Raw genomic sequence first — 26,007 nt, forward strand, 5'->3', positions numbered from 1 at the left:
TAGAGAAATGGTAATCAGCTAAGACAAAAATCTACTTCAATTCAAAATTTACTAAGCCCCTATTTTGTGTTGCACTAAATGTACGGCATATACACATATAGAACATGTCTATTTCAGGCTAACAGCAAAGTTCCCAAGTGAACTATAAAAATTTCCAGATTAAGATTTCTTTAAAAAGTATTTCCATGTTGGGATTCATTTGCATGTACGCAAAACTACACACATTAACTCTGGCATAAACCTGGAGTGTATGTCATCAAGGACCCAGGCAAAGCTCAAAACCAGGAAACTGAGCCAGTGGTGAGGCTTTAAAGGCCCTTTAATAATGTTTGCATAAGTTTTAAAAATAGAGATTGTTCACATACAATTTATAAAACAGCCCCCAAAATGGACAGAATTATATTAACTAATGATATAGGATCCTATCATCAACATTTTTTGAATGATCCTATGAAAGGCTCGACAATCCTGGAATTTTTTCCATTCCTTAAATAGTGAAGCCTCCTCTGTACTGAAGAGAGAAAATTCAAGACTCAGCCCCTAGGTTACACACATCTTAAAACGCATGTGCCAACCGCTGGAGGCTGTGGCGCCCTAATCATCACCTGTTTCACCACCACAGCCCCCTGCTGCTCTAGGGCTTTCAAGCTCCTTGAGCTGTGAACTCCACTTTCTAGAGCTGCCACACAAACAGTAAACAAAACTCATTGTGCTTTCACCCCACTAAGCAGCTCTGTCTTCTAGCTCACCCAGATGCCAGAAGGGGGCAAGCCAACGTTTTCTTGAGCAGTCACTCCCAAAATGGCACAACAGAGGCATATGAAGCTGCTGCCTAGGAAAGATCTGGCAAACAGCTGGGTATATCCTGCATAAGGCAAACCTTAACCAGCTGCAGAGATTCACGGGGTCACAAATATTCAGAAACTTAGTTCACCATGTTAATTCAACTTTGAAAGGATTTTCATTTATATTTATGATAAACTGAGCTTTAAATTAAAGAAAGGTTTAGATGCTTTAAAATTTATGAATCTTTGTAAATCCACATACACGGTCAATTAAAGTTTATCACCATCAGGTGATAACTATCTTTGGATAAAAACTTCAGAGGTTATTTGTAGCGAGGCTGTTCCCCACACTGCATTACCATCAAGGTATAAATTACAGCTGCCCAAGATGAAGTTTAACATCCTGCAGTAAGCACCAAAACGTTCACCTTACTCAACACTTGTTTTGCTGCAAGTTAATTCAACACGAAAACAATTTCCGGGTGGACAGGAAGCAAAGGGGGAAATGCGCAGCTCAGTAGAAGTCCTGATCTCACAAACTTGCAAGCCAGGCTAAACCTACAAGGGAAATGCAGGCCCTGAATTTTAAAAAGAATTCAATTAGCATCCCCAGTATTTCCATAATCAACAGCTGAATGCTAATTACGATCACAGCATCCAGCAGCAGTGGAATCCCAGTGCAATAAGTAACAACACAACAGCAGCAAGTGCCACCTTCAGCTTGCATGCATAAGTAAACAGAATTAATAACTATCCAAGCATGGAAGGGTGACTTAATCTGTTTCGATTAGGTGCAGTTCAGCCTGAGGCCTTTGTGTTATATTTAAATGTGTTCATCATGTTTAATTAAAAACCTAATAATCAAGGGTTTTGGTTTTTTTACTAAAAGTTCTGATCTGTTTTCCCCCCTTTCTCTTTTACAAGTCTGACTGGTTTGGATGGCTTCCTGAAAAGGAATATTTTTAGTATAAAATAAGAGAAACTGGCTAACATCAACCTGAACTCTCAAATGCAGAAGCAGCCATTACTGTGGCCCCGACCCTACCCCCACCTTGAGACTGAACAAGCTTCATGAATTTCTTTTAAAAAGCTGCTCTGCTGTGAGGGATCTGTGTGACTGGGAGACTTTGCCACGAGCTGGCTTCGAAGGCGCTTCCCACAATCACGCCATTAAGGAGAGTTCATTTGTCACCACCTGGCCTCAAATTTAACAGAAATTGGCACAAATCTGGCTTTAGTTCAACAAGATTCAAAGTATCTCAGGCCCAAAGCAACTTCAGTAAGAAATACTATATCTATACACACGTAACACGTAAACGGTCACAAGAAATGCCTAATGTGATGAAAGGCCTCCCGATGTGTAATTTTGTGGCCTGAGAGCTCAAGCATTGGTGATTATCTGAAAGACCAAGGAAGAAGAGGCTGGGGAGTATCATTATTATTAAGAACAGTAATAACTGGGGAGCTTTCCCAAAAGTAAAATGTTTAAGGGCAACTTTGGATGCATGTTGTAGGGTAAGGAAAAAATGTCAGGCTTTTCTGCCCTCCCGCCATCAGGATAGATGATGGATCTGCAGTCCTGAATGCATGCCTGATGGCAGCACCTGGAGTAGGGTGTGGGCCTAGGTAGATGAGATCCACCTGGGCTAAGACTGTGCTTTTTAAGGGCGGCATCACGGGGACGCCAGTAGAAGCCAAGAAGCCAAGAACGAGCAGAAGCCGAGAGAGAAGCAAGAGAAGCAGACGCTGAGAGAAGGCCGGAGAACTCAGATAGAGTGAAGACTTGCTGGGGGCCAGGAGGCTGGCAGGCCTCCTGGCCCCCCAGCACCCCTGCCTGTGTACCGGGTAAATCCCAATAAAAAGACCTGCAAAAAGCCACTAAGGACTCTGACTCCTCCTTCACCTGGTCTGCATGGGATCAGAAAACCTGCTCAGTGGTCATTCCTGCCTCTACACATGTGTAAGTGTTTCTCCTTGATGCTGATTTTCACTTATTACCTAACACAAGGTCCAAAATGCTGGATTACCGAGAAGACTCTTTAAAAGCACTAACCTTGAATAAAGAGCTGTCAGTGTTCCTCAAACCCCTCACAGGTACAGACATCATTCACACCATTAGTAAGTCCCCACTCTTAAGTTTGCAAACTAGGAGGCCATCGGCTCAGAAATGAAGCCGGAAAGCTGGTGATGACAGGAAAGCTAGCAGGCAGAGGCCAAGCACCAAGCGCCAGCCCAGAGGCCGATGGAAGACGCAGCTGAGGAGAGGCACTATCGAGGTGAATGCACAGATGGGCTCAGCCTGGAGGACTGTCAGAGTTTGGGTGGGTGAGAGAGCGGTCTATGGCAGAGCACAGGCCCCAGGAGAGGCAGGAGGCACAGTCAAAGGGGCGCACTGCCCCCCTGGCACACACAGGCCTCAGCGCAAGCAAACGGAAGGCAAACAGCGTCATGGGCACTGCTGTAGTCAGACCAGCAGCTGGGTGCACTGGAGGCAATGAAGTTTAAAAATAACCCGATGTCCATGCAGGCAGAAAACTGAGATGGGAAAAAGTGGGGGAGGCAAGCCTGTGGACTTATTTTAGTAAGGACACATCTGTTTTGCTTTCTTTCTGTAATTCCTGGGGTAGAAAAAATGTGGAGGGGGCCATGCAGAGCAGGCATTTTCCCACAGTCCCGACCAGTGAACACCAGGAGGGTCTCGCTGGTGTCTGCACCTCGCCGTGCATGCAACTTTCAAAGATGTGATCTAGATGCATTTATCAGATGCCTATTTCAGCCTATCAGTTATTAAGCCACTGTCTGGTTCACTTTTGAGGTATTATGAAATAAAGCTTAACTTCCCATAAATAAGGGGGCTACCTGATCCCTCAGCTCTCAAGGCTGGGTAACCACCAAACACTTCTCAGAACTCACACTGAGATAAGGGGTGCAGGGGGTGAAAATGGGACAGGCCCACAGAATCCTTGCGCGGATCACCTCCAGCCCCAGGACGCAGCCTCGGATGCCCAGCACTTATGAGCTACAGCTTCCTATTCCAGAACCAAGTGGGGCCTTACCCCAGTTCTTGTATGTATAAATAAATTAAAAAAAAAAAAACTTAAAAAAAAAAAAAGATTTGCTTTGGGGGAAAAAAAACAAACAGAAACTTTGTCATAAAAACCCGGAGCCCTCCCCACCCACCTCTCCTACACACTCCTGCAGACACAGTCTTGCCTATTTCTCGAACGTGCCAGGCACGTTCTCTTTTTTCCAGTATCCAAGAAGCTCACCTACTTCACTAATGTCTAATGTCATAAGCTTCACTAATGTCTCCACTCAAGTGATGCTTTCCAGGCCTTTCCCTCTCCTACCAATGGATTCCCTTCCTCCTCGCCTGGCTCCATCTCCCCAGTGCCTGCCCCCACGCCACACAGCCCGATTCTTGGATACTCTCAAGTCACGTGCCTTGTGCAGAGGGAGCCTGTGCACTCCTAGCATAGCACCTGGTACATAAGGAACATCAATAAATATTGCTTAAAATAAACAAACAAAATCCGAGCAGGATCAAGAAAACACCTAAAATTTCTCTTCTTAGCATTTTTAAAATATCAATCGGCACGTTTTGTCCATGCCAGCCTTCATCTCGGTTTCATTAAACCCACAGGCAAACGCAAAGCAGCAGCACTCAGTTGACCACTGAATTTGCAGCAACACAAGAAACCTGTAACGTTACCTTCTGTAAGCAATACCGTTCGAAAGTCACAAGACAGGATGTCTCATGAGGACTCTTGGCTCCTGGTAGGGAGCCCAGGGCTTTGCAAATCTGTGTTCCTGGACTCATTTCTCTCCCAAGCTCTTCAGTGGGCCACAGTGACAGAATAAACACGTCATGCCACTGTGTTTAGCCAAGTCTATGCGTCCTGCTTTAGACCAATGTCCTTCAAGAGGTCAGGGGCCTTACCAGTCCTCAAAATGGAAACAAGTCACCAGCCCTACTCAAAGTTATATGCCAATCAGTTTTAACATGCTTAAAATAGGAAGGTACCAAGAGTTAGCGCGCACCAAAAACCAACCAAGCAAAAATAACTTTTTTAAAGAGTAACTTCCAATTTCTTCTCTCCCTCCAGGAAACCCAGGACAATCCTGTTCATCCGCCATGCTGTCGAAGCTCAGCAAGGCCACGTCCTTCTGTACAACTGTGAGGCTTAAAGGGTTTGATTTTCCCTTGACAAAAGGCAGGTTGCCATGTGGTCTGCCCACAAGACTGGGTCAACAGACAAGCCCTTCTCGTTTCCCGCGAGGCCCAGGCCGGGGTGCTCACCACTTCGTCCTCGGTCCAGCACTTTTCGATCAGCTTGGGCACAGGCTTCTTTACCAGGCGCTGCAGGGCTTTGCCAGCATCGTAACCGCTTTCGTGTAGCTGAAACAAAACGACGTTGGTGAGTTCAGTGCACCAGGTACCAGAATGGGAGCAAATGGGCAGGAGGGAAGCCCTGAGCTGAGTCTCTGCTAAGGCTCTCGGGACCGGTGAGCAGATGCATACAGCGTCAGGGGCCCCTGGCTCTCACCCAGCTCTCACCCACCTCCCACCCGGTCCCTGCCGAGGCTGCTCCGGGAGCAGGAGACAGGTGCAGCAGGAACCGCCGTGGGGGAGAGGACAGGATGAGACCCAACTGCACCTGCACTGGAGGTCTGGCTGGGGCAGTGTCACGCAGCCCCTGCATTCAGTGTCTTCTTTAACCCCATGGGAAAGGCACCTACTCCCTGTACCTGAGGTGCAGAAACTACCGGATGAGGAAGGGAAGCACAGGAAGGCCAAAGAGAGGTGCTCACTACCCTGAGCCAGCAGAGGTTGGAGCCAGGCCTCCACCCAGCCAAGGTGATCCCCACAGTGGTCTCCTCCCTAGCATGAAGACACACTCTATGGTATTCTCTTTAGTGCTTCCGCTAAAAAATTCCCAGTCCCCGAAAATAAAGAGCTTTCTAAAGAAGCTAATTCTGTACCAGTACCCTGAATTTTCAGAACCTATGACGCAGACACTGGTTTATCTACACATTCCTTTTACGACTGGACTTTTCTCCCGTCACAGCTTGGGAACTTTCACTCCACAGCCTTTTCAACCCGCAGTGTCCGGCACCACGGACCCTCTCTGCCTTATGTCTGTGACCCTATCTACAGCTACAGTCTCAACACACAGATGGAGAGAAGCAGCAGAAAGATCCTTTTCCTCCATCCTCCTCCCCAAACTACAGCGGCCCCCTAAATCCCCACTGGAAATCTGCCTTTCCCGTACAGATTTATTTGTCTGACATAAGAATCGGCTTCGGCCAAGACTTGCTCTTCAGTGCCTCAGTCTGTGGCACGGGCCATCCTCCAGAAACCCTTACTGATGTGAAGAACAAAAGCCTTCACCTGGTGTCCCTGGGTAGGCACCACGCAAATCTCAAGCTCAGTTTACGTTCATTAGCTCAGCTGTCTGCTGCCTGCCTGTCTGTTGCATTTCAAGCTCTGTCCATTGCTTGAACAAAGCAGGCAAGGCAGGGCTCTGCACAGAGCGGACATCTCATTGACCCCCTGCACCTTAACCCTCCCACCAGCATCTGATAAACACTCAGCACAAATAAGTCACTACCTGGCGGGGACGCCTGGCAGGGACACCAGCTCAGGAGCGCTGTAGTCATTACTATCACCCAGGTGAGGCGAAGAGCCAGACTCAGAGTGCGGTATTTCCTCGAGGGACCCACACACTGCCTTGCACCCACTGCTGTAGCCCTTGGCTGGGCAGCTGTCACTGTCCCCCATAACCATCCAGTGAAATCTAAATACCGAAACACACTGCAATCTCTCTTGCAGCGACTCAACTGCCATTGGAAGGGTGAGGATTCTCACGGTTCGGAGGGAGCCCTGCATAACTCTAACAGTGCATCAGCTCCCTCGAGATGGGAGATGGATGCTGGGCCCTGCCTTGGAGGTGCAGTGCAGCACACCCACCTGGAGGGGCTGCGGGGGAGAAGGGCCAGATGTACGTAATGAAGATCAGTGCTGGATGTTACCAGCTATTTTTGTGATAGTCACCACAAGACTATTTTAAAAATGAACTACTACTATATTTTGCGAATGTCTGAAAACTGCCTAGCCTTCTTTTAGGAACATGAAAAGACAGATTTTCAAACTTTGACCAATAATCAGAACAAGTAAGTATTTGCCAAGTTCTATAACATGATGACGATCTAGAAGAAGAGCTGAACAAATGGCTCAGACAGAATGGAGAAATTGCTGCCTACTTAATTATAAAAAGCACATATTTTCGTGATAATCTGAAATCGATTCAAGCTGATCAAGTCATAAATTTTTAATGAAGAGGTCATGGCAAAATTAACACTTTACTCACCAGGTTTGTGACCTCAGGCAAGTGCCCTATCTTCTTTGGGTCTCAATTTCATCACCTTTAAAAATGAGTAATAATAACATCTACCTCTTACGGGCTATTAGGAGGACAACATTGGGAAATATATGTAAATTGCTAGAACTATACCTGGCACACGAATGCTCTGCCAACTGTTTACTTTTAAAAGGGGAGAAATATAAAGGAGGCGGTCTCTGATTTTTACCAACATTCTGAAGAGCAGCCTTTTCAGATAAAGAAATAAAATGCCAAACCAGAAACAAAACCCACTTATGTTTTACATAAATACTGGAGTTAATAATTTAGTGAATTTGATTAAAACTCTGGTGTATTATACAGAAAAAAACAAGTTTTGAAATCTTATACAGCAGAAAGCAGGCAATTACCTCACAAGCACAAGGCCCACTCCAAAAGCAAACGGCTGAGCGAGTGAAGTAAATCGAGTCACTGATCCGGGAACATTCCTGCCTGTCAGGGAGCCCAGGGCACTGCAGACGCCAGCTGAAGAGCCCATGAACCCGAGGCTGTCCTGGCTACGGCCTACACTGCACGCGGCAGGCAAGCCCTCCTTTCCCGTAACCCCATCTCCCTGTGCTCTGAGGGGCTTCCCATGCCTCAACCGCCCATAGTATGAGCCAGAAAAATACTTTCAAGCATCCTCTCCACCTCCATGCAAGGACATATTTGAAAAGTAAATCGTGTGGGATCATTTACCAGCAGTGATAAAATCCTCATTGAAGAAATGAAGTTAGGATACCATTGTGCTGTCAGCAGTAATTCACAAAGGTCAGTTCGAAAGTACGGTCAGGGTCCCTTCAGCACACCTCTTCCTGGGGACCTAGAGCACATCTTTCTAAACAGTCACCTTCTTCTCAATGTTCCCCGCACCCCCCCCCCCCACAGCTTTCCAGGAATCTTTAATAAAGAAATGTTTTAATTCTAATTTATTAAAGACTGACTTTTAACCAGAAGGCATGTCCCACATACCTTCACATGAAGAACTACCTTTTGAGTCCTCTGGGAAAACTAGGTGTGTTTAGAACACCCCTCACTCCTTCCACACTCAGTGAGTGTGAAACTGCCTGAGCAGCTGTCCTAGGGACCAGGGACAGATACAGCAGTGAATAATCAGATAGTGGATGTCGAAAACGTATGCCTAAGATAGTGTAACCTGTGAGAGTCACTGAAGCAGCTGTGCCCAGGTGACACATCTATCGATCTATCACATCCAGACTCTAGGTCCCCACGGGTTTGCCCCACCTTCTTGCCCAATGCATTTCTCACAAGTGAGCCCCTCTTAGAAGGGATTTGCTTTATAGGTGGTTGTGAAGATTTTCTTTTTTCAGATAGTGACTATGTTTGAAGAAGAGCCAAGCTGGATATTTCACCAACTGCATTAAGTCGGAATGGGTAAGCTTACCAAAATAATGGCTCTTAGAGCTGTAAAAACTGTCATTAGAAATATTCCCCTCTCATAGAGCAATGCATTCTAAAGGAATGAAATAATCTCTTCTTGCGAAGACCACTGGTTTCAAATTGTAGACCCCTGATCATGACCACACAGCTACATCTATACAGTCGAAAAATCCAGTGAAGCTTCCCAATATTGCTAAGGCAAACGGTCCTTTAATGTAAGATTTTCTACCATTTCACTACAGAAGATTGTTCAAAGGAATTGCAGTGAAAACAGGAGGAGGAGGGAGAACCCTGAAATGTCTGACAGCTTCAGTTTGTAGCCTTGGGGGAGAAAAATGAAAGCAGGTTGTAAATCTTTCTGTTCATTCTGCAGCCAAGCCAGGCCGTTGAAATCTGGGATTAAATGCAATTTTAATGTAGGGTACAGTGAAGTACACCATTTTGAAACTACTGAGAGAAGATCACTGTAAAAAGCAGGGACCAAGATACAGTCTCTAACTCAGCCTCTAACATTCTTTAACTCGGTAGCCTTTGTGAGCTACTGGTGGAGAAGCACTTTTGTAAATACCTTACCTTTCACCCCGCCAGCCACCACCGTGTGCGCATGCATGGTCCACTCATCAGAGAAGCCTGTGCCTGTAAACCTGCCACCTCTCTATCACTGACCTGCAGTCTGTCCTTCCACACGAGCAGACCCTTCTATCCTTAGGATCTGGGCAACTTAACAGTAGGAATCTCCACCAAGCCCCTGGCCTTTTGAGTCATTCCACTAGGGAATTAGCTGGTTTTTCTGTTTTCTACCCATTTGTTTTTTAGTCCCGGGCTTGCTCAATACAACCGCAGGTCACGTTCCTTCCTTTTTGGTGTGTCCACTGTGAAGGAGCCCACAGGAGCCCTTCCTCTCTCAGGTATCAGCTCTCCTCCACCACCGCGCTGTGGTGCCCTGAGACCCAGCAGGACAGCCCAGCCTCAAGACCAGCCCCTCACACCGTTCTCCGCCTTCCGTTCACTCACAAAGAGTTACTGAGCAACTGAGCTAGCAAAGGGGTAAACCTGCTGAGCCCTGAGCTAGCAAAGGGGTAAACCTGCCCCGAGGAGCAAGGCCAGGCATGAGTGAGCCACAGAGTGGACGTGGTGGGGGACTCTGGTGCTTAAAAAAAAAAAAAAAAAAGAGCAGCTTCTGGGCCTCCCTGGTGGCGCAAGGGGTTAAGCACTATGAAGCCATCCGCAGCCACTGCAGCAAGAGTTCAATCCCCGGTGAGGGAGCTACCCAGGTGCAGCAGACCTCTCCTGTCTCCCTGCTGCTCCCCTCAGCAGTGTATTTCAGTACATCCACCTGTTCTGCTCCCTACTCTGCCTCTGGTGGATCCTCTCACCCCCCCCCCACACACATCTGGCCTGTACCCCAGTTCTTGTATGCTTAAATAAATAAATCTTAAAAAAACAAAACAAACAAACAAAAAAAAAACCAAGCAGTTTCTGAGAAACAAACTCCTGGTTTGGTGCTGTTACAGGGCAAACACCCAAAAAAGCGCTAAAAACTTACAGTGAGACCCAACTGCAGACACACACCAGAAGGTTAATAAGGGGTTTATTTACGGAAAAGGAAATGGAGGACTGACACAAGCAGGGAGAGACAAACTGGTGAAAGCGTCCTGCCGATTCCGCTGAGCTGAGACCGCCAGCGCGCCATCCAGCCAGCGAAAACCAAACCCAAGGCCCACGTCTGGTTATACCCCAAGCCTGACTGCTGAACCCACCCTCAGTTCCCAGCATCCTCCCTTCAGTGGTGATGACATTTTGGGATTTGTAGTCCTTCGTCCCTTGGATCTCCTTGGCCTGGGGTGGGAGTGGGATCCATAAAACCTATTTGTGGGTTCATTCAGGATGTCCTCCCCTGCCCCCAACAGTGCAATACAGACTCCAGACGCTGCGCTTGTGTAACTGAGCAGCCAGCTGCACTGAAGCTCTCACTTCCTGGGCTCTGCAGCCCCTATTACACAAACCGTCCTGCGGTCAGAGCCTTCTGGAGCCTGTGAATGGGGCACAAGTGAATGGGCACAAGGTTGCAGGCAGGAGGCTTTCTTGTTAGCAACTTTGTCACAAGCCAGTTGAGTTCAGGTTTTCATCTGTCAAATGGGTCTAACACCATCACCCCACGCAGTGCCATGGGACACACGCAGGAGACACAGCGACGAGACACTCTGAAGTGCCGAAGGGCAACAAGTGGCTCCACAGTGCCAGCGTGGGGGGTGATGTTTAGGTATGTGGCTCTGACCTAAGACTCAACCAGAGGTGTGACAGGGCCACCAGTCCTGGGGACTGCATGGCCCCCACAGTTTAGCCACAGCCTCTGACTTCTCTGAGGTTAGCAGAAATATCAGGCCACAGAAGAAAAACACATTTCTGCATAATTGCCCAAGTTAAATCTGCTACTCTCACTCAGCCTGACAAATCATTCCCTGCTTATTACTTTCTATAATTTAATATATATAAGTGCTTTACTGGCAAGCTTCTCAAAAGAATAAATAATACTTAATGACTGCCTACAGTTTAATTAACTCATGATTGAACTTCTCATGGACTGCTATAAACATTAAATTATATCCTTCCTCAATGCTGCCATGGATGGAAATCTTGTTTCAAGCTTTAACTCTCCTGCCTAAACAATTCTGAAATTTCAGCATATCTGTACACTGGACAGAGAGGTGAGAGAATCAACCTCAAAGCCTGCTTATAAAGTGTGTTATCTTATAGAGCAAGGACAAGGTCTTAATTTAAATAAGATTGAAAATGTGCACGTGTCTGACACCTCCTTTACATCGCAGCAATCACTGAGCATCTCCACCTCTTGGGCAGTCTTATTAGCATAAACTCTGCTTCTCTGCACAAGGTTTTAAGTTTCTACTCTGGGTTCTCATCTTAGATGCCATTTTCTGTCTGCGTGATGCTGCAAATAAATTTTCCTCTTGGCATGGCTCAGCTGTCAGGAACCTCTGTTCTATAATGAACCCATGAATTACATCTCCCTGCTCTGACATCTCTGGTCTCACACATCAAAATATTGTTCTTCAATTGTAATTTATAACTTAATTTAAATGTCCCTTTTACTGTGACCTTTTTAGATCAAGTGGCATTGCATCTGGCAGCTTCTACTAAATGAAGGCATCCTTTTGCAATTACAGCCAACATAATAACTGTGGAAAAGCCTATCTGAGTTAGATTGTATTTACACTAACTATTAGATAATTGTAGTCCATTAAGAAAAGTATTAAATTTTGACTTGTTTTGCTATGCAGAATATGCTGTTTGTTTGCAAGAAAATGCCGAAATAACTTTGAAAGGAAAAAAAGTAGGATTTGATGATCCTAAAATTCTTTATACTGTTTTAACTATTTCAACATTAAAATAATTGATATGAAAGAGGTGGCCTATGGGTCAATTTTAATCAGACTCCTTCAGACAGTTCATTGAAATTTCTGGGGCTCAGCAATATTAACCTCAGTGATTATTAGTGAGGATTAATTTTAAGGTTATATACACAATATACTTATTCGTTTTGGTCTCAATGATAACATAATGGAACAAATAAAATCATCAAGAGGCACACAACAAAGCAGGTGAGACTACAGAGCTGAGCAAATTTCTGAAAGACTGCTCTAATTATCTGAAAGCTTCAGCCAAGAACATAGCTAGTAGCTAAGAAATAAGAAAAAGGCTCTGGATAACCAGAACAGCATCTCAAGCCAAGGTATGCTGGGATACACAGCCCTGGTGAGTGGTGCGGAGTCCACCTAGTTCCTCAGAAGCCCTACCAGGACAGGGCCAAGAGGAAGGTTTGCTCCTGTGGAGGCCTGGCCAGGACAACCAGCTTCTCCCAGTGCAGTGGGGCTGAGCTCAGGGCAGGCCTGTGGGACTGGACACTGGCACGGATGCCAGGCCTGAAAGAGCCACAGCTTCCAGGCTAGCCAGAGCCTAGGCCTCGCCTCCTCGAGGGGGCCCAGGTTAGGACTGAGACAGGCCGGAGACAGAGCTGCCCTGGTCTGGGCTAGAGAGAGAAACACTTGGCAGTGTGATAAGTCAACATCAATCAGTTCGTGTGGCAGTTGTGCATGACAATTCTATAATCAATAAATGCTCCTTGCACAAAGAAAGCCAAATACATCACAGTGCACTAATACAAACAGTTTATAAATCAAACATCATCAGCTATTACAGAAACAGCATAATCACGTCTAAAAATTTTATATGCAATTTCAAAAAGCCCATATTTAAATATAAATCACAGAAGACCAAAAAGCATAGAAAATAAAAACCATAACAAAAAAATTAAAAATAAGTACTACATATTACTAGCACTTGTTTAATAGTAATGTAACAGGGTGGTCCCCAGGAAAGGGGGAGGTTCCCTGCCCCACCCAAGAGAGAGTGGAGCTGAGCAGGAAGAGAAGAGAGAAGCTGCAGAAGAGACTGAGGAAGGAAGCAGAATGGAGCCAGGAGACCTGGAGGAGGCGCATGGAGCCTAGAGACACGTGAAGAAACTGTGCTTGTCTTTTGGTCGTGGACTGGGTGACACAGATGTGGGTGAGACCCGTGGGGAGGTGACAATGGCAGCTTTTATCTTGATGTTGATTTTGCTCTTTTCCTTCTGGGCTTGTCTGGTTGTTTCTTTTCTGTGGGTCCCCACCGGAAGATGCTTTAGACTTGTGGCAGGCTTTGGGGCCTTGCTCTGGGCCGATCCCATATGGATGGAGTTTTACCCACGAGGGGACGGGTAACTTTGGGTGCTTCATTTAGAAACTAGACTCTTTGCCTTACCTGTATTGTTTCCTAGTTTTATTAAAGTTCCTTCCCATTAAAGTCTCCTATGTTTTGTGTTGATGCGGCGGATGGCAGAACCCATTTAGAATAGGCAGGTTTGCGGGGTTTGGGCTGCCCCTCTCCCTGTCCTATAACAGATTTGGCGTTCAACGTGATTTAGGACAGAGCCATCCGTGGTTAGTCAGCCCCATGGGGAAATTGGGCTTCCCTATGGCACTGGCTACCATAAGCGTAAATGTGATTTTTGGTTTCTCCGGTGTGTTTGTTTCATATGTCGATTTGCTGTTGAAAAACTGGCTTGGGCTTTGTGAAGATCTGTGTGTCTGTATGTAATTTGTTTGTAGTGACTTGCTAAGACATTTGATTTTGTGGAAATTGTTCTGTGCCAGTTTTACTCAAAAGATTAGGCAGTACATTGGACCATGTGGCCAGATCAAAGATGGCGTCTGAGGCCACTTGGTGTGCTCTTGTAAAATTCAGAGGTTCTTGTTGCTAGGACTTTGGAACTTTTTTTTCTTTCTTTTTGTAATCTCTGCTGTCTCATTAGCATTTCTAAAGGCAATAATGTTTCTTCAGTGGTATGTAGCTTTGTCTTTGGCTACTTCCTGCTCTCTTGCCTGATGGATTTTTGCAAGCCAATTGTGGAGCAGTGGTGTTTAAATTAGCAAATGTATGCCTGGGTGTTAAGGAAAGAGTAGCCTTATCAGTAACTGGTAATTGCTGGTAGCCTTGATGGATTCTTGGAGATAACTTGAATTTTTGCAAAGTCTGGATCAGAAAAATTAACAAGATTTTGTCTGAGTCTGAAAGGATTTGCTACTGTGAATTTTGTCTACACAATTTGTTTTGGGCATGTTTGCCATTTTGAATACAGGATTTGTTCAATTGCTGGTGTAAGACAAGATTCTAAGTTTCTGCTTCCTACTGAGGAAGGTCTGTTGTGGAAAGCACTCTTTAGGGTGCATCATGTAACTGTACCAGGTTTTCATACCTGTGTTGTTGTCCCTCCCTAGTGTGGGGGAGGTGTAATCTATGCTTAGATGTTTAATCTGCTCTTTCAGCTTCTGTCCCAGAGTGGCTAACAGAAGTAAGGAGATGACTCCTTTTAATTGAAAGTTAATTACTGATATTTTGATTTTGCTTTTTCAGGTTCTATTCCAGGAAACCCAAGGAGTGCCTGCTTGGTGGCTAACAAGAGATGACTCCTTTTGCTCAAAAGTTAACTTTTATTCTTTCAGTTGCTGTACAGAACACCCCAGGATTGACTTCTAATAAAAAGTCTTCAACACTGAAAACCCTAAGGTGATAAACAAGGTCATGTAACTCTTGTGATTAATAAAACTTTTCCTTCCTGTTTCCAAAGTCCTAGGTTTGTTGGATGACAACTGGAAATTTTTCTGCCAGCAACACTCCACATCTTTTTTGGACTTTGACATTTTTTTTCTGAGCCTATGGAGTAAAACTGCAGTTACATAACATATTCTACGTGGCATAACTAAAAAAAAACTGTCTTTGTCTATATGTTGTATGTCTGTATGTCCTTCTGTCTGTCTTGACCTCCAGTGATTGACAGATTGGTATACATGGTGTCCATAGGCGTTGAAAAAAAAAAAAAAAAAGAGTCTCCAGTTATGAGAAAAACAAAAAAGTTATGGTTTGATTGTCAACATTGTGCCACTGAACTAAGCCGGTGCCTTCATAGAGATTGAATATTGTTGTTTCTGTTAATTTTCTGATATTTATGGCAAAGCTTCCCAGAAATCTAAATTCAAGTACAAATTTGGTAGCCTGTCATTTGACTGATGCAAGGAAATTTTGTGGAACCTCAGTAGAGCTTCTGAGACACTCCACAAAGTTTCTCCCTTTCCTCCTGGGAAGGCATTAGATGAATTTGTTCTATTTGGCTTTTACCTAATGAAGTAAAACTGGAAGGGAAGCATTGTCACTTGGGAAAATGGTAAAACTTTGGTATGTACAAAATGTTAACAGTAGTTTTCTAAAATGTGTATGAAAAAACCTCTCAGTATCTGGTATGTATGTAAATTGTTAATGGTGATTGTCACCTTGTAATATTGTATAATTCAATTGTTTCACATCTACAGAAATTGTTTCTGGAAATATAGGGAGAAAAGGTCTCAACAGATTCCTATTGATGGAACTGTTTGGGACATCCTTTTCCCCCTAACAGAACTGTTGAGAGAAAAAAACTTTCCTACAAAAGACTAAATAGACCTGGAAATACACCTGACATTTACTAAGGTTTCTTTGACATAATATTGAAAATTTTTTTATGCATTCTGTCCTGAATCCAGGAAGTTTCTGTTTTGTTTTGTTTTGTTTTGAGTAACAAGGATCTGCAGCAAGGTTGCAATTTTTTTTCCAGCAAAGCTAACTTGTCACATTTTCTCTCCCCTTGATACCAACACGGCATACAAATAGTGGTAGTAATTTTTGCTACTTATCTCAGAGTCTGTTTTTGCATAACTTCCATAGGGATTTTGTCTGCTTAAACAAAAAAATTGGACGTGAGTTTGATTGTGTGGCTTTGTGTGGAGCTCTTCCAGAAAGTTGAAAAAGAGCTGAACCAAGAAGAGGAGAGAACCTGTTTGCTTTGTCTGTAGGGTTCCAGAGACCTCCAAAGAAGGTGAGGAAGCTTGCCTCCATTGGCAGGACTGGACAACCCGGCCAACGAAAATGCCCTGGTACCCTCAAGAAGAGGAAAGCCCAGGTGGAGTCTGATGAGACCAACTTTGTTCCTGAAGCCTACCTCGACTGGATGGCACCGGTTCGCTCTGATCCTATATGGAGTATTTCAACAAAGCCAGCCAAAAATTGCTGTTAGTTATTTCTGCCCTGTGATTTTATGCAAAAATAGGAAAAATGATTTGAAAGTAGATTTAGTTTGCAAACTTTTGCTATGCTGCTAAAAGTTTGGGATCAAGGTTGAGAAAATTTGTGTTTTACATCAGTTGAACCATTTTAAGATTTTTTTTTTCCTGTGATTTTTACATATTTGCTGTCTTGTTTTAGCTAATGCTCCAATTTTTTTTCTTTTGGCTTGCATAATGGACTATTTTTCAGAAAGGAAAACTGTCATACTGGACAATCATAGACAATGCTGCTGACTAATTGTTGCTTCTCTTACACACATTGTAACCCTAAAAAAAGACTCTCCTAAGACTACACCCTGAGATTTGTGCCACCATAGATATGGTGGAATAAAAATTAAAAGGGGGGATTGTAACAGGGTGGTCCCCAGGAAAGGGGGAGGTTCCCTGCCCCACCCAAGAGAGGGTGGAGCTGAGCAGGAAGAGAAGAGAGAAGCTGCAGAAAAGACTAAGGAAGGAAGCAGGATGGAGCCAGGAGACCTGGAGGAGGCGCGTGGAGCCTAGAGACACGTGAAGAAACTGCGCTTGTCTTTTGGTCATGGACTGGGTGACACAGATGTGGGTGAGACCCATGGGGAGGTGACAATGGCAGCTTTTATCTTGATGTTGATTTTGCTCTTTTCCTTCCGGGCTTGTCTGGTTGTTACAGTAACATCCACTATGGCAGGCCAAACAATGACCACCGGAGATCTCCAGGTCACATCCCTGACCGTGAGACTGTGCCATCTGGAGAGTACCTGAGAATGTAATCCAGATTATAAACCGAGGAGACAAATCTAGATAGGCCAGGTGAGCCTTAAACACATCTACAAGTGTCCTTATAAAAGAGAGGTGGTGAAAAACACAGAACAGAGAAGACAAAGCACAGATGGAAAGGCAACTCGAAGAGAAAAGAGAAACAAACGTGGGCAGGAGCAAGGGGTACGAGTCCCTCTGTTAGGGGGAAAAGGATGTCCCAAAGCTAATTCCATATAGGCTTTGTGGACTCCACCCCCACCCTAGGTCAAAGTCAAAGACACTGGGAACTCCAAATCCCATCACCACCAAAGGGAAGGTGGCTGGGACCTGAGGGTGGGGTTAAGCAGCCAGGTGGATAGAAAAGGCAGTGGATATAAAAGGCAGACACGTGGGCTTTGGAGGATCCCCCATTTTTGGCTCTCCGCCAGCTCGCAGCGTCCGGCCAGCTCTGAGAGTGACTTTGGGTTTCCAGGTCGTGGGATCGGGTAGGACGCATTGAAGACTTTATTTCCCTATTTTCTCCCTGAGTTGTACATTTTCCTTATTTCCTTTTCTCTTGTAAATAAACCTTTTATTAACCTTTTGTGTGTGACTGTAATAGAGTATTCATAAGTCCCTTTAAAGCGCGCGGGTGAGGACCCACACACAGCCAGGAACCCGTTTAATATCAGGGCTGCTCTATAATACCTCCATGTGATCATCTAGCATCAACAACAATGGAGAACAAATTTGTGTCATTTTGTATTACCCAAGTTGGTGATACTTTGTTACAGCAGCTACAGGAAATTAAAATAATGCCCTTCGAATTTTGGAGTAAAAAAATTATCCAAGGAGAGCTATAGAAAAGTATTCTAAAGTGTATGTCAGACCTGGGGACCACCCTGTTATAGGAGCGCTCAGAACATGAGAACAGTTTCTTTACATGTCTCTAGGCTCCATGCGCCTCCTCCAGGTCGCCTGGCTCCATCCGCTTCTTCCTCAGTCTCTTCTGCAGCTTCTCCTCTTCCTGCTCAGCTCCACCCTCCCTCGGGTGGGGCAGGGAACCTCCCCCTTTCCTGGGGACCACCCTGTTACAATAACACTCAGAACCCAGCGTGGTGGCCTGAGATAAGCAGCCTGGGGGTCTTAGTAACCACCTTTTGCTCAGTTTCTATAGGCAACTTAGTTCCTGGTAAGGATCTTGCTTCATGTTACCCCACTAGTGCCATGAGGCAGAATGGACCTGGGGGGAGTAGGGAGGGTCCATGACTACTAGCCCTTTTACTCACTCCTCGGTGTACAAACCTACAACTCACCTCTTGGAATGTAGCCACGTCATTATCTGACCACATCCAACTGCCAGTGCAAACCCACCCGGAACCGGGAAGAAACTGGAAGTGTATATAAGCCCCTGGACTTGCTAGGAACTGGGCTCAGCCTTTGGATGTGAATCTGCTGAGTCAGCACCGGTGCAATTAAACCTGCCTCTTGGAAGCTCTGGAGTCTAAGTTTCCCTTTCGCCATATGACAAAACTAGCAGAGAAAACACATACACTGCGACAAATATTGTTAAGTTTCACTATTCTATAGTACATCTTCTGTACTACAGAACTTACCATAAGCCCCTTTGAATTCATGGGCCTACTCTGTTCTAAGATCAAATGTTTAGCTTATCAACACTTTCATCAAATGCTCTCCCAAAAGGGCTTCCCAAAGAGCAGGAATTCAAACATGTTTGTTACTGAATAAATGAATGAATGATTTCATTAAAGCTTCTTAAATGTAAAAAGGATAAGGGTTTTTAATCCTGATTTCCTAAATACTGTGTTAACAGAAAAGCTTAATATAGGTTTACAGATGATAACATTCTAAATGATTGTTGTTAAGTGGATGTTTTTTAAAATACCACCTAAATGTCAAAACATCTTACCAATATTTAGCATTAAAAAAATCTATTCAGAAAGAAATTGCCCAGATTAGTAAAGGAATTTTCTAATTTTTGCCTCACAAAAGGAAAGGCAGCATCACATTCCTCAGCCCTGCTGAGAATCTTGTCTCTGAGCTGGCTGAATAACAAATCCCCAACCTGGAGACCGGAGGCAGGCTCCAGAAGACTGCTGCAGGGCAGTGCTCTCAATTCTATCATCCTGTCCTTAAGTTTAGATTTTTATGTATATGAAAACAAGGAGAGTTTATTCATCTGCAGGTGATTACCATACTTACCTCACACAATCCTTATGAAGATTAAATGAATCCATTCATAAAAACCATTGAAACTTTTGCCTGACAAATAAGCACCCAATCAACAAATTTTAATTTTACTATTGTTATTACGATAGGGGCTGTTAATGGTACCAACAAACACCTAGTAAAATGAAAATAAGATCCTGTGCCTGTTTAAAAATTCAGCCAAAAAACTGAAGGGGGAGGTGGGTAAGCTGAGGGTGGGAGAGAAATGGCTTGACAAAGAAAAATGTCCCAAGACAGGACAGAAAAGAATGTGACTTCATTATGAAGGTGAGCCTTTAGGGTAACAGGTGGAAGCGCCTTGCCACCTTATGCAGATCAGGCCTGGGGAAGGTTACTTTAGAGCAGGTGCCACAGTGTAACAGACAAGCTGACCAGGAGAAATGAACTGGTCATGGCTGTGCACCAAAATGGCTAATGCGACACCATGGACAATACTAAAAAGTCGTATCCTCGGTGAAAGGAGCCACAAAAGACCACAGATCACGATTCCCTATGTATGCAATACCTCAAATAGGGAAATCCCCAGATGAGAAGTTTGAGATGCTTGCCTAGGGATGAGGAGAGGGTGGAAAAGAGGTGGAGGTGGGGGGGTGGGGGTGACTGCTAATGCGCTAAGGTGTACGAAAAATGTTTTAAAAATGATTCAGTGATGGCTGTACAAAATCTGTGAATATACTAAAAGCCATTAATGTACACTTTTAAAAGATGAAATATATAGTATGTGATTTATATCTCAATATAACTATTATATTAATGGGCCTCCCTGGGGTGGCAGGGGTCAAGTCTCAGCATTATCAAGCTATGGGCAACCACTTTGGCCTGAGTTTGATCCCTGGCTATCGGCCAGGGAGCTACCCACATGGCACAGCAGACCTCTCCTGTCTCCCCGCTGCTCCCCTCAGTGGTGTACTTCGGTCAATCTGCCTGTTCTGCTCCCCACTGTGTCTCTGGTGAATCCTATCACCCCTGCACCTCTGGCCTGTACCCTAGTTCTTATATGCATAAGTAAATAAATCTTTTTTTTTAAAGTCATCTTCAGCCAAACAAGACAAAAAAATAAATCGTGTAATTTGTGGTCAAAGTGTTGTGGCTGAAACTGTTACAGGGCAGGGAGAGGGGCAGCCCAAACCCTGCAAACCTGCCTATTCTAAATGGGTTCTGCCATCCGCCACATCAACACAAAACATAGGAGACTTTAATGGGAAGGAACTTTAATAAAACTAGGAAACAATATAGGAAAGGCAAAGAGTCTAGTTTCTAAATGAAGCACCCAAAATTACCCGACCCCTCGTGGGTAAAAGTCCATCCAAATGGGATTGGCCCAGAGCAAGGCCCCAAAGCCTGCCACAAGTCTAAAGCATCTTCCAGTGGGGACCCTCAGAAAAGGGTCAGAAACAACCAGACAAGCCCGGAAGGAAAAGAACAAAATCAAAATCAAGATTAAAGCTGCCATTGTCACCTCCCCACGGGTCTCACCCACATCTGTGTCACCCCGTCCACGACCAAAAGGCAAGCGCAGTTTCTTCACATGTCTCTAGGCTCCATGTGCCTCCTGCAGGTCTCCTGGCTCCATCCTGCTTCCTTCCTTCCTCAGTCTCCTCTGCAGCTTCTTCTCTCCCTGCTCAGCTCCACCCTCCTTTGGGTGGAGCAGGAAACCTGGAACCTCCCCCTTTCCTGGGAACCACCCTGTTACAAAACTTTTTTTTTTTTTTTAACTTTTTTAAAAAGATTTATTTATTTATACAAGCACTGGGTACAGTCAGAAGCGCGGGAGGGTGAGAGAATTCATCAGAGCCAGAGCCAGAGTGGGGAGCAGAGCAGGCAGAAGGACCGAAGTACACTGCTGAGGGGAGCAGCCGGCGGCAGGAGAGGTCTGCGCGTCAGGTGGGACCCTCCTCAGGTGGCCTGGGAGCAGCCGGGGATCGAACCGGTGCTGCAGAGGCTGTGGGCAACTTCGCAACCCAGCGCTCAACCACTGCACCACCGGGGAGGCCCTATTACAAAACTTTTAAAGAGAAATGAATTTATGAGGTTCTCATCCCAGAGGGAGCCATGTTGGTCAATTTCTAAACACAGTCTTCAAAACAGATGTTTGAAATGTTTTAAACTGATCAACGTATAGTAAATAAAAACCCAAATCAGTGTATTATTATGCTGGCAATCAGTTGAAAAAGTCTTGTACCAGAAAATCTCCACTGCATGGTCTCTTTTTGCATCTTTGCTTAAGCTATAACTAACAATACAACATGCAGTAAGCTCCTCTATCCTGTTATAAATAACCCACCAGGCAAAGGTGCTTGTCAGAACTGACTTATATTAGGTGCTATTCTGAAATTTATTGAATTTCCGTAAGAAATCATACATTATCAACTTTCCCCGTTACTCTTTTTAAGAACAAATCAAAATCCTGAGAGAAAAAAACGACCACCCCATAACCATTTAATGTAAGCTAATCAGTATGAAGAAAGAGTAGAAAGAGAATTTAAGGAAAGTGTGTGGGCATGTGATATGCGCCAGAAGAATCCTGATCACATGTTTTGCACAAGCCAGAAGGGACTCCTGGCCTACCTGGTAGCTGGGAAGTACCTGACATTCACTCAGGGGCCAAGCACCTGGAGCTTCTCTGGGCAGAGCTTTACTGCAGCCCATTCATTGTGAACAGAAAAATCTCTGCAGAAATTCTACAGAATAATTTTTTTTAGAATAAAAGAAGATGACAATGGCCCTCAGAGCAGGCTTATCTACACACGCTGTGCCGACTCCACAGCCGCACGTCCTGGGTGGTCAAGGTGACATGGGCTTGAACCTGATTTATTCCCTCACTTAGTCAGCAAATACTTACTGCCTCTCTACCACGGACGAGGCAGAGGGCTATGCAGAGAAAACTAAGATAATAATAATCAATGGTTAACAAATAATTTACAGATCAGAGATTGAATTAGAAAACTAGCTTTGAAAGTCTTGAATCTTTCAAAGGAGATGGGGGGAGGCATAAACAAACAAACTCTCAACATGTAAAAAGCTTAATCCAAATGTCTGTCATCTATATTTCAGGGAATAAACCTCACCAGACAGAAGTGAAATCTTTGCCACATGATTATAAACTTCACTGGCATATAGTGAGCATATATATATATTATATATACATATATATATATATGTTGAGTGTGAGAGAAGGCAAACATAAAAATTCACATAAGTTATATTAAAAGAAAAGCTGAATTACATTCAGAAATGGGAAAGATTCCTGAGCCAAAGAATAAAATGCAATACCAATTTATTAAACTAAGTCAGCAAGATATTTCCTAGCAATTTCTATCTCAACTATAAAGTTCTGCCAGTTTCTAAGCATAAAAATAAAGATCTACTTTATAAAAGGCCAAATAATTCAAGCACTTAAAGATGCATGAATTAATCTTGTTAAAACAACACAGGCCTTCTATATGCTATGCAGCATCATGCAAACTCCGTGTGAGATGAAAGTGTACCGAGGAGTGGAACGAGACCTCTGGGAGGAGCACCTGCACAGCGCGGCAGAACACCTCACCTCAGGGTTACACCGCCGCCAGACTTTCACATGATATCACTTAGCTTAGCATAAAAATATAATCTTATATTTGAAGGTGTTCACAATTTAAAATACTAAATTACCAAATCCACTATCATATTTGAAGATTTTAACACTCCTCTCTTAGTAACTGACATTAGAAAAAGAATTAGTTACTGTTGAGAAATACCAGCCACTTTAAAGAAACTAACAATTGCACCCATTGACATAAATAGTCCCGATAACTATAGAATATAAATTCATTATAGGACCTCCCTGGTGGCATGAGGGTTTAAGTCGCAGCACTATGAAGGTATCTGCAGCAAGAGTGTGATCCTGGGCCAGGGAGCTGCACAGACATCTCCTGTCTCACCCGCTGCTCCCCTCAGCAGTGAATTTCAGTCAATCCACCCGTTCCGGTCCCCGCTCTGTCTCTGGTGAATCCCCTCATCCCCCACACCTCTGGCCTGTACCCCAGTTCTTGTATGCATAAATAAATCTTAAAAAAATAAATAAGTCCATCGCAATTGCTCATAGAACATTCACCAAGATAAATCTCATGCTGAACCAAGAAATACGACTCAAGAGATAACAAAGTTTGAAATTTTACCAGCAACTCTACGAACACAACAGAACGAAATTAGAAATCAGTAACATCCCCCTCAAAAGAATGAAAAATCCCAAGTATCTGGCAATTAAGCAGTTTAATTCTGAATAATCCATGGGAAAAAGAAGAAATCACACAAAAAAGTTTAATTGCATTTAACCGAATGATAATGAAAGAACAACAGATCAAAATATGTGATAAAATCCGTTATCTCTGATCCAACTTTGAAAAGTTCGGGGCAAATGATCAAAGTAAACCTGTAAAGGCTCAGAAAATGATAAAAATAGGCTTGGAAATTAATGAAATAGAAAAGTGACAAATAGAGAAAATGAATGAAACCAAATCCCAGCTATGTGAAAAGATTAGTAACACCGATTAAATCTCTATTTAGACTGATTAAGACACAAATTAGCACTATTAGGAAAATAACACAGGTCAAAATTACAGATTCTAGGAACATCAAAAAATTTATCAGTAATAAGTCAAAATTTTTAACCAACAAAGTGGATAACCCAGATGAAAATGACAAAGCATTTAAAAATCACAAATTAACAAATTACCATAATGGACACATTAGGAAATATAAAATCTGGGGCCTCCCTGGTGGCGCAAGGGGTTAAGCACAGCACTGAGAAGGTGTCCCCAGCCTCTGCAGCAGGAGTTCAATCCCAGGCTGGCCAGGGAGTTAACCCACATGGCACAGCAGACCTCTCCTCCCTTGCCAGCTGCTCCCCTCAGCAGTGTATTTGAGTCAGTCTGCCTGTTCCACTCCCCACTCTGTCTCTGGTGAATCCTCTCACCCCCATCCCGCACCTCTGGCCTGTACCCCAGACCTTGTATGCATAAATAAATAAATCTTTAAAAAAAAATATCTGAACAGACCTGCACTTGTCATTTTAACATCCCATAAAAAGAAACTGAGTTCCAGATGGCTTCACAATAAATTGTATCAAGCATGTAACAAAGAAAGAAATATCAATATTTAATAAAATCAAGAGAATAGGAGGAAATATTTCCCAACTAATATTTTGTAGTCAGTATTACTGATATCAAAACCAGAAGCCAGGATGAAAACCAAAGAAAGAAGAGAGCGGCTCAATATCCCCCACGAGATTCCTAACAAAGAATTAGTCCACTGCATCCAGTAATACAAAACATGTCCAAGCAAGATTTATCCTGGGAAACCTTGGCTGTGTTAACATTTGAAATTAATCACGCAATTCACTGTATATTAACCACTGTATTACCGTATGATCCTCTTATTATCGTTATGAAAGGACATCTCACAAAATTCAATGTCCATTCATGATAAAACCTCCTCAGCAAACATAGATCTAAAAAGGAACATTCTAAATAAAGAAAAAGACAACAAAAGCCCTATCAATGCATTATATTTAACAGTGAGTAACTACATGTTTTCTCTGTATGATGAGAAATCAAGATGTCCATTAGTCTTCGGCAGTTGTAACAGGGTGTAATCTCTCCAGTAAAAGGGGAGATTCCAGGTTCCCTGTCCCCACCCAAAGGAGGGTGGAGCTGAGCAGTGAGGAGAAAAAGCTGCAGAGGAGACTGAAGAAAGAAGGAAGGAAGCAGGATGGAGCCAGGAGGAGACCTGGAGGAGGCACGTGGAGCAGAGACATGTGAAGAAACTGTACTTGCTTCTTGAAGGTCCTGGACTGGGTGACACTGATGTGGGTGAGAGACCCATGGGCAGGTTGACAATGACAGCTTTTATCTTGACTTTGATTTTGCTCTTTTCCTCACAGACTTGACTGTTTTATTTATTTATTTGTTTGTTTGTTTGTTTTTTAAGACTTATTTATTTGTCCATACAAGAGCTGGGGTACCAGTCAGAGCGGGGTGTGTGTGTGTGGGGGGGGGTGGTGGTGGTGGTGAAAGGATTCACCAGAGACAGAGTGGGGAACAGAACAGGTGGACTGACCGAGGGGAGCAGCGGGTGAGTCAGGAGAGATCTGCACCATGTGGGTTGCTCCCTGGCTGGGGATCAAACTTGTGCTGTAGAGGCTGCAGATAGCTTCACAGGTTGCTTCTTAACCCCTTGCACCACCAGGGAGGCCCTCATCTTGTTATAGGGCAGCCCTGATATTGAACGGGTTGCCTGGCTGTGGGTTCTCACCCGCGCGCTTACAAGGGACTTATGAATACTCCACTACCGGCACCCACAAAAGGTTCACAAAAGGTTTATTTACAAGGGAAAAGGAAATAAGGAAAATGTACAACTCAGGAGAAATAGGGAAATAGGGAAATAAAGTCTTTAATGCGTCCTACCCGATCCGCCGACCTGGAAACCCAAAAAGCACTCTCCGAGCTGGCCGGACGCTGCGAGCTGGCGGGGAGTCAAAATGGGGGACCCCTCCAAAGCCCACGTGTCTGGCTTTATACCAACCTGGCTGCTTAACCCCACCCTCAGGTCCCAGCCACCTTCCTTTGGGTGGTGATGGGATTTGGAGTTCCCAGTGTCTTTGGCTTTGGCCTGGGGTGGGGCTGGAGTCCACAAAGCCTATATGGAATTAGCTCTTGGACATCCTTTTTCCCCTAACAATCTGACCGTTTTGACCCCTTTTTATGG

The 26,007-nt window shown here is 44.2% G+C and overlaps 1 protein-coding gene across 1 annotated transcript in view; it reads right to left on the reverse strand.

Annotated features, from left to right (window-relative positions):
- The window catches only part of RERE (arginine-glutamic acid dipeptide repeats), a 360,449-nt gene that overhangs the window by 77,769 nt on the left and 256,673 nt on the right, over positions 1-26,007 (reverse strand). The window contains 1 exon segment of the mRNA XM_054691464.1: positions 5,086-5,184. Coding sequence (XP_054547439.1) covers positions 5,086-5,184 — 99 coding nt within the window.

The sequence above is a fragment of the Talpa occidentalis genome, unplaced genomic scaffold (assembly GCF_014898055.3).
Source record: "Talpa occidentalis isolate TD23 unplaced genomic scaffold, MPIMG_talOcc4v2.1 talOcc4.9, whole genome shotgun sequence".
NCBI lineage: Eukaryota > Metazoa > Chordata > Mammalia > Eulipotyphla > Talpidae > Talpa > Talpa occidentalis.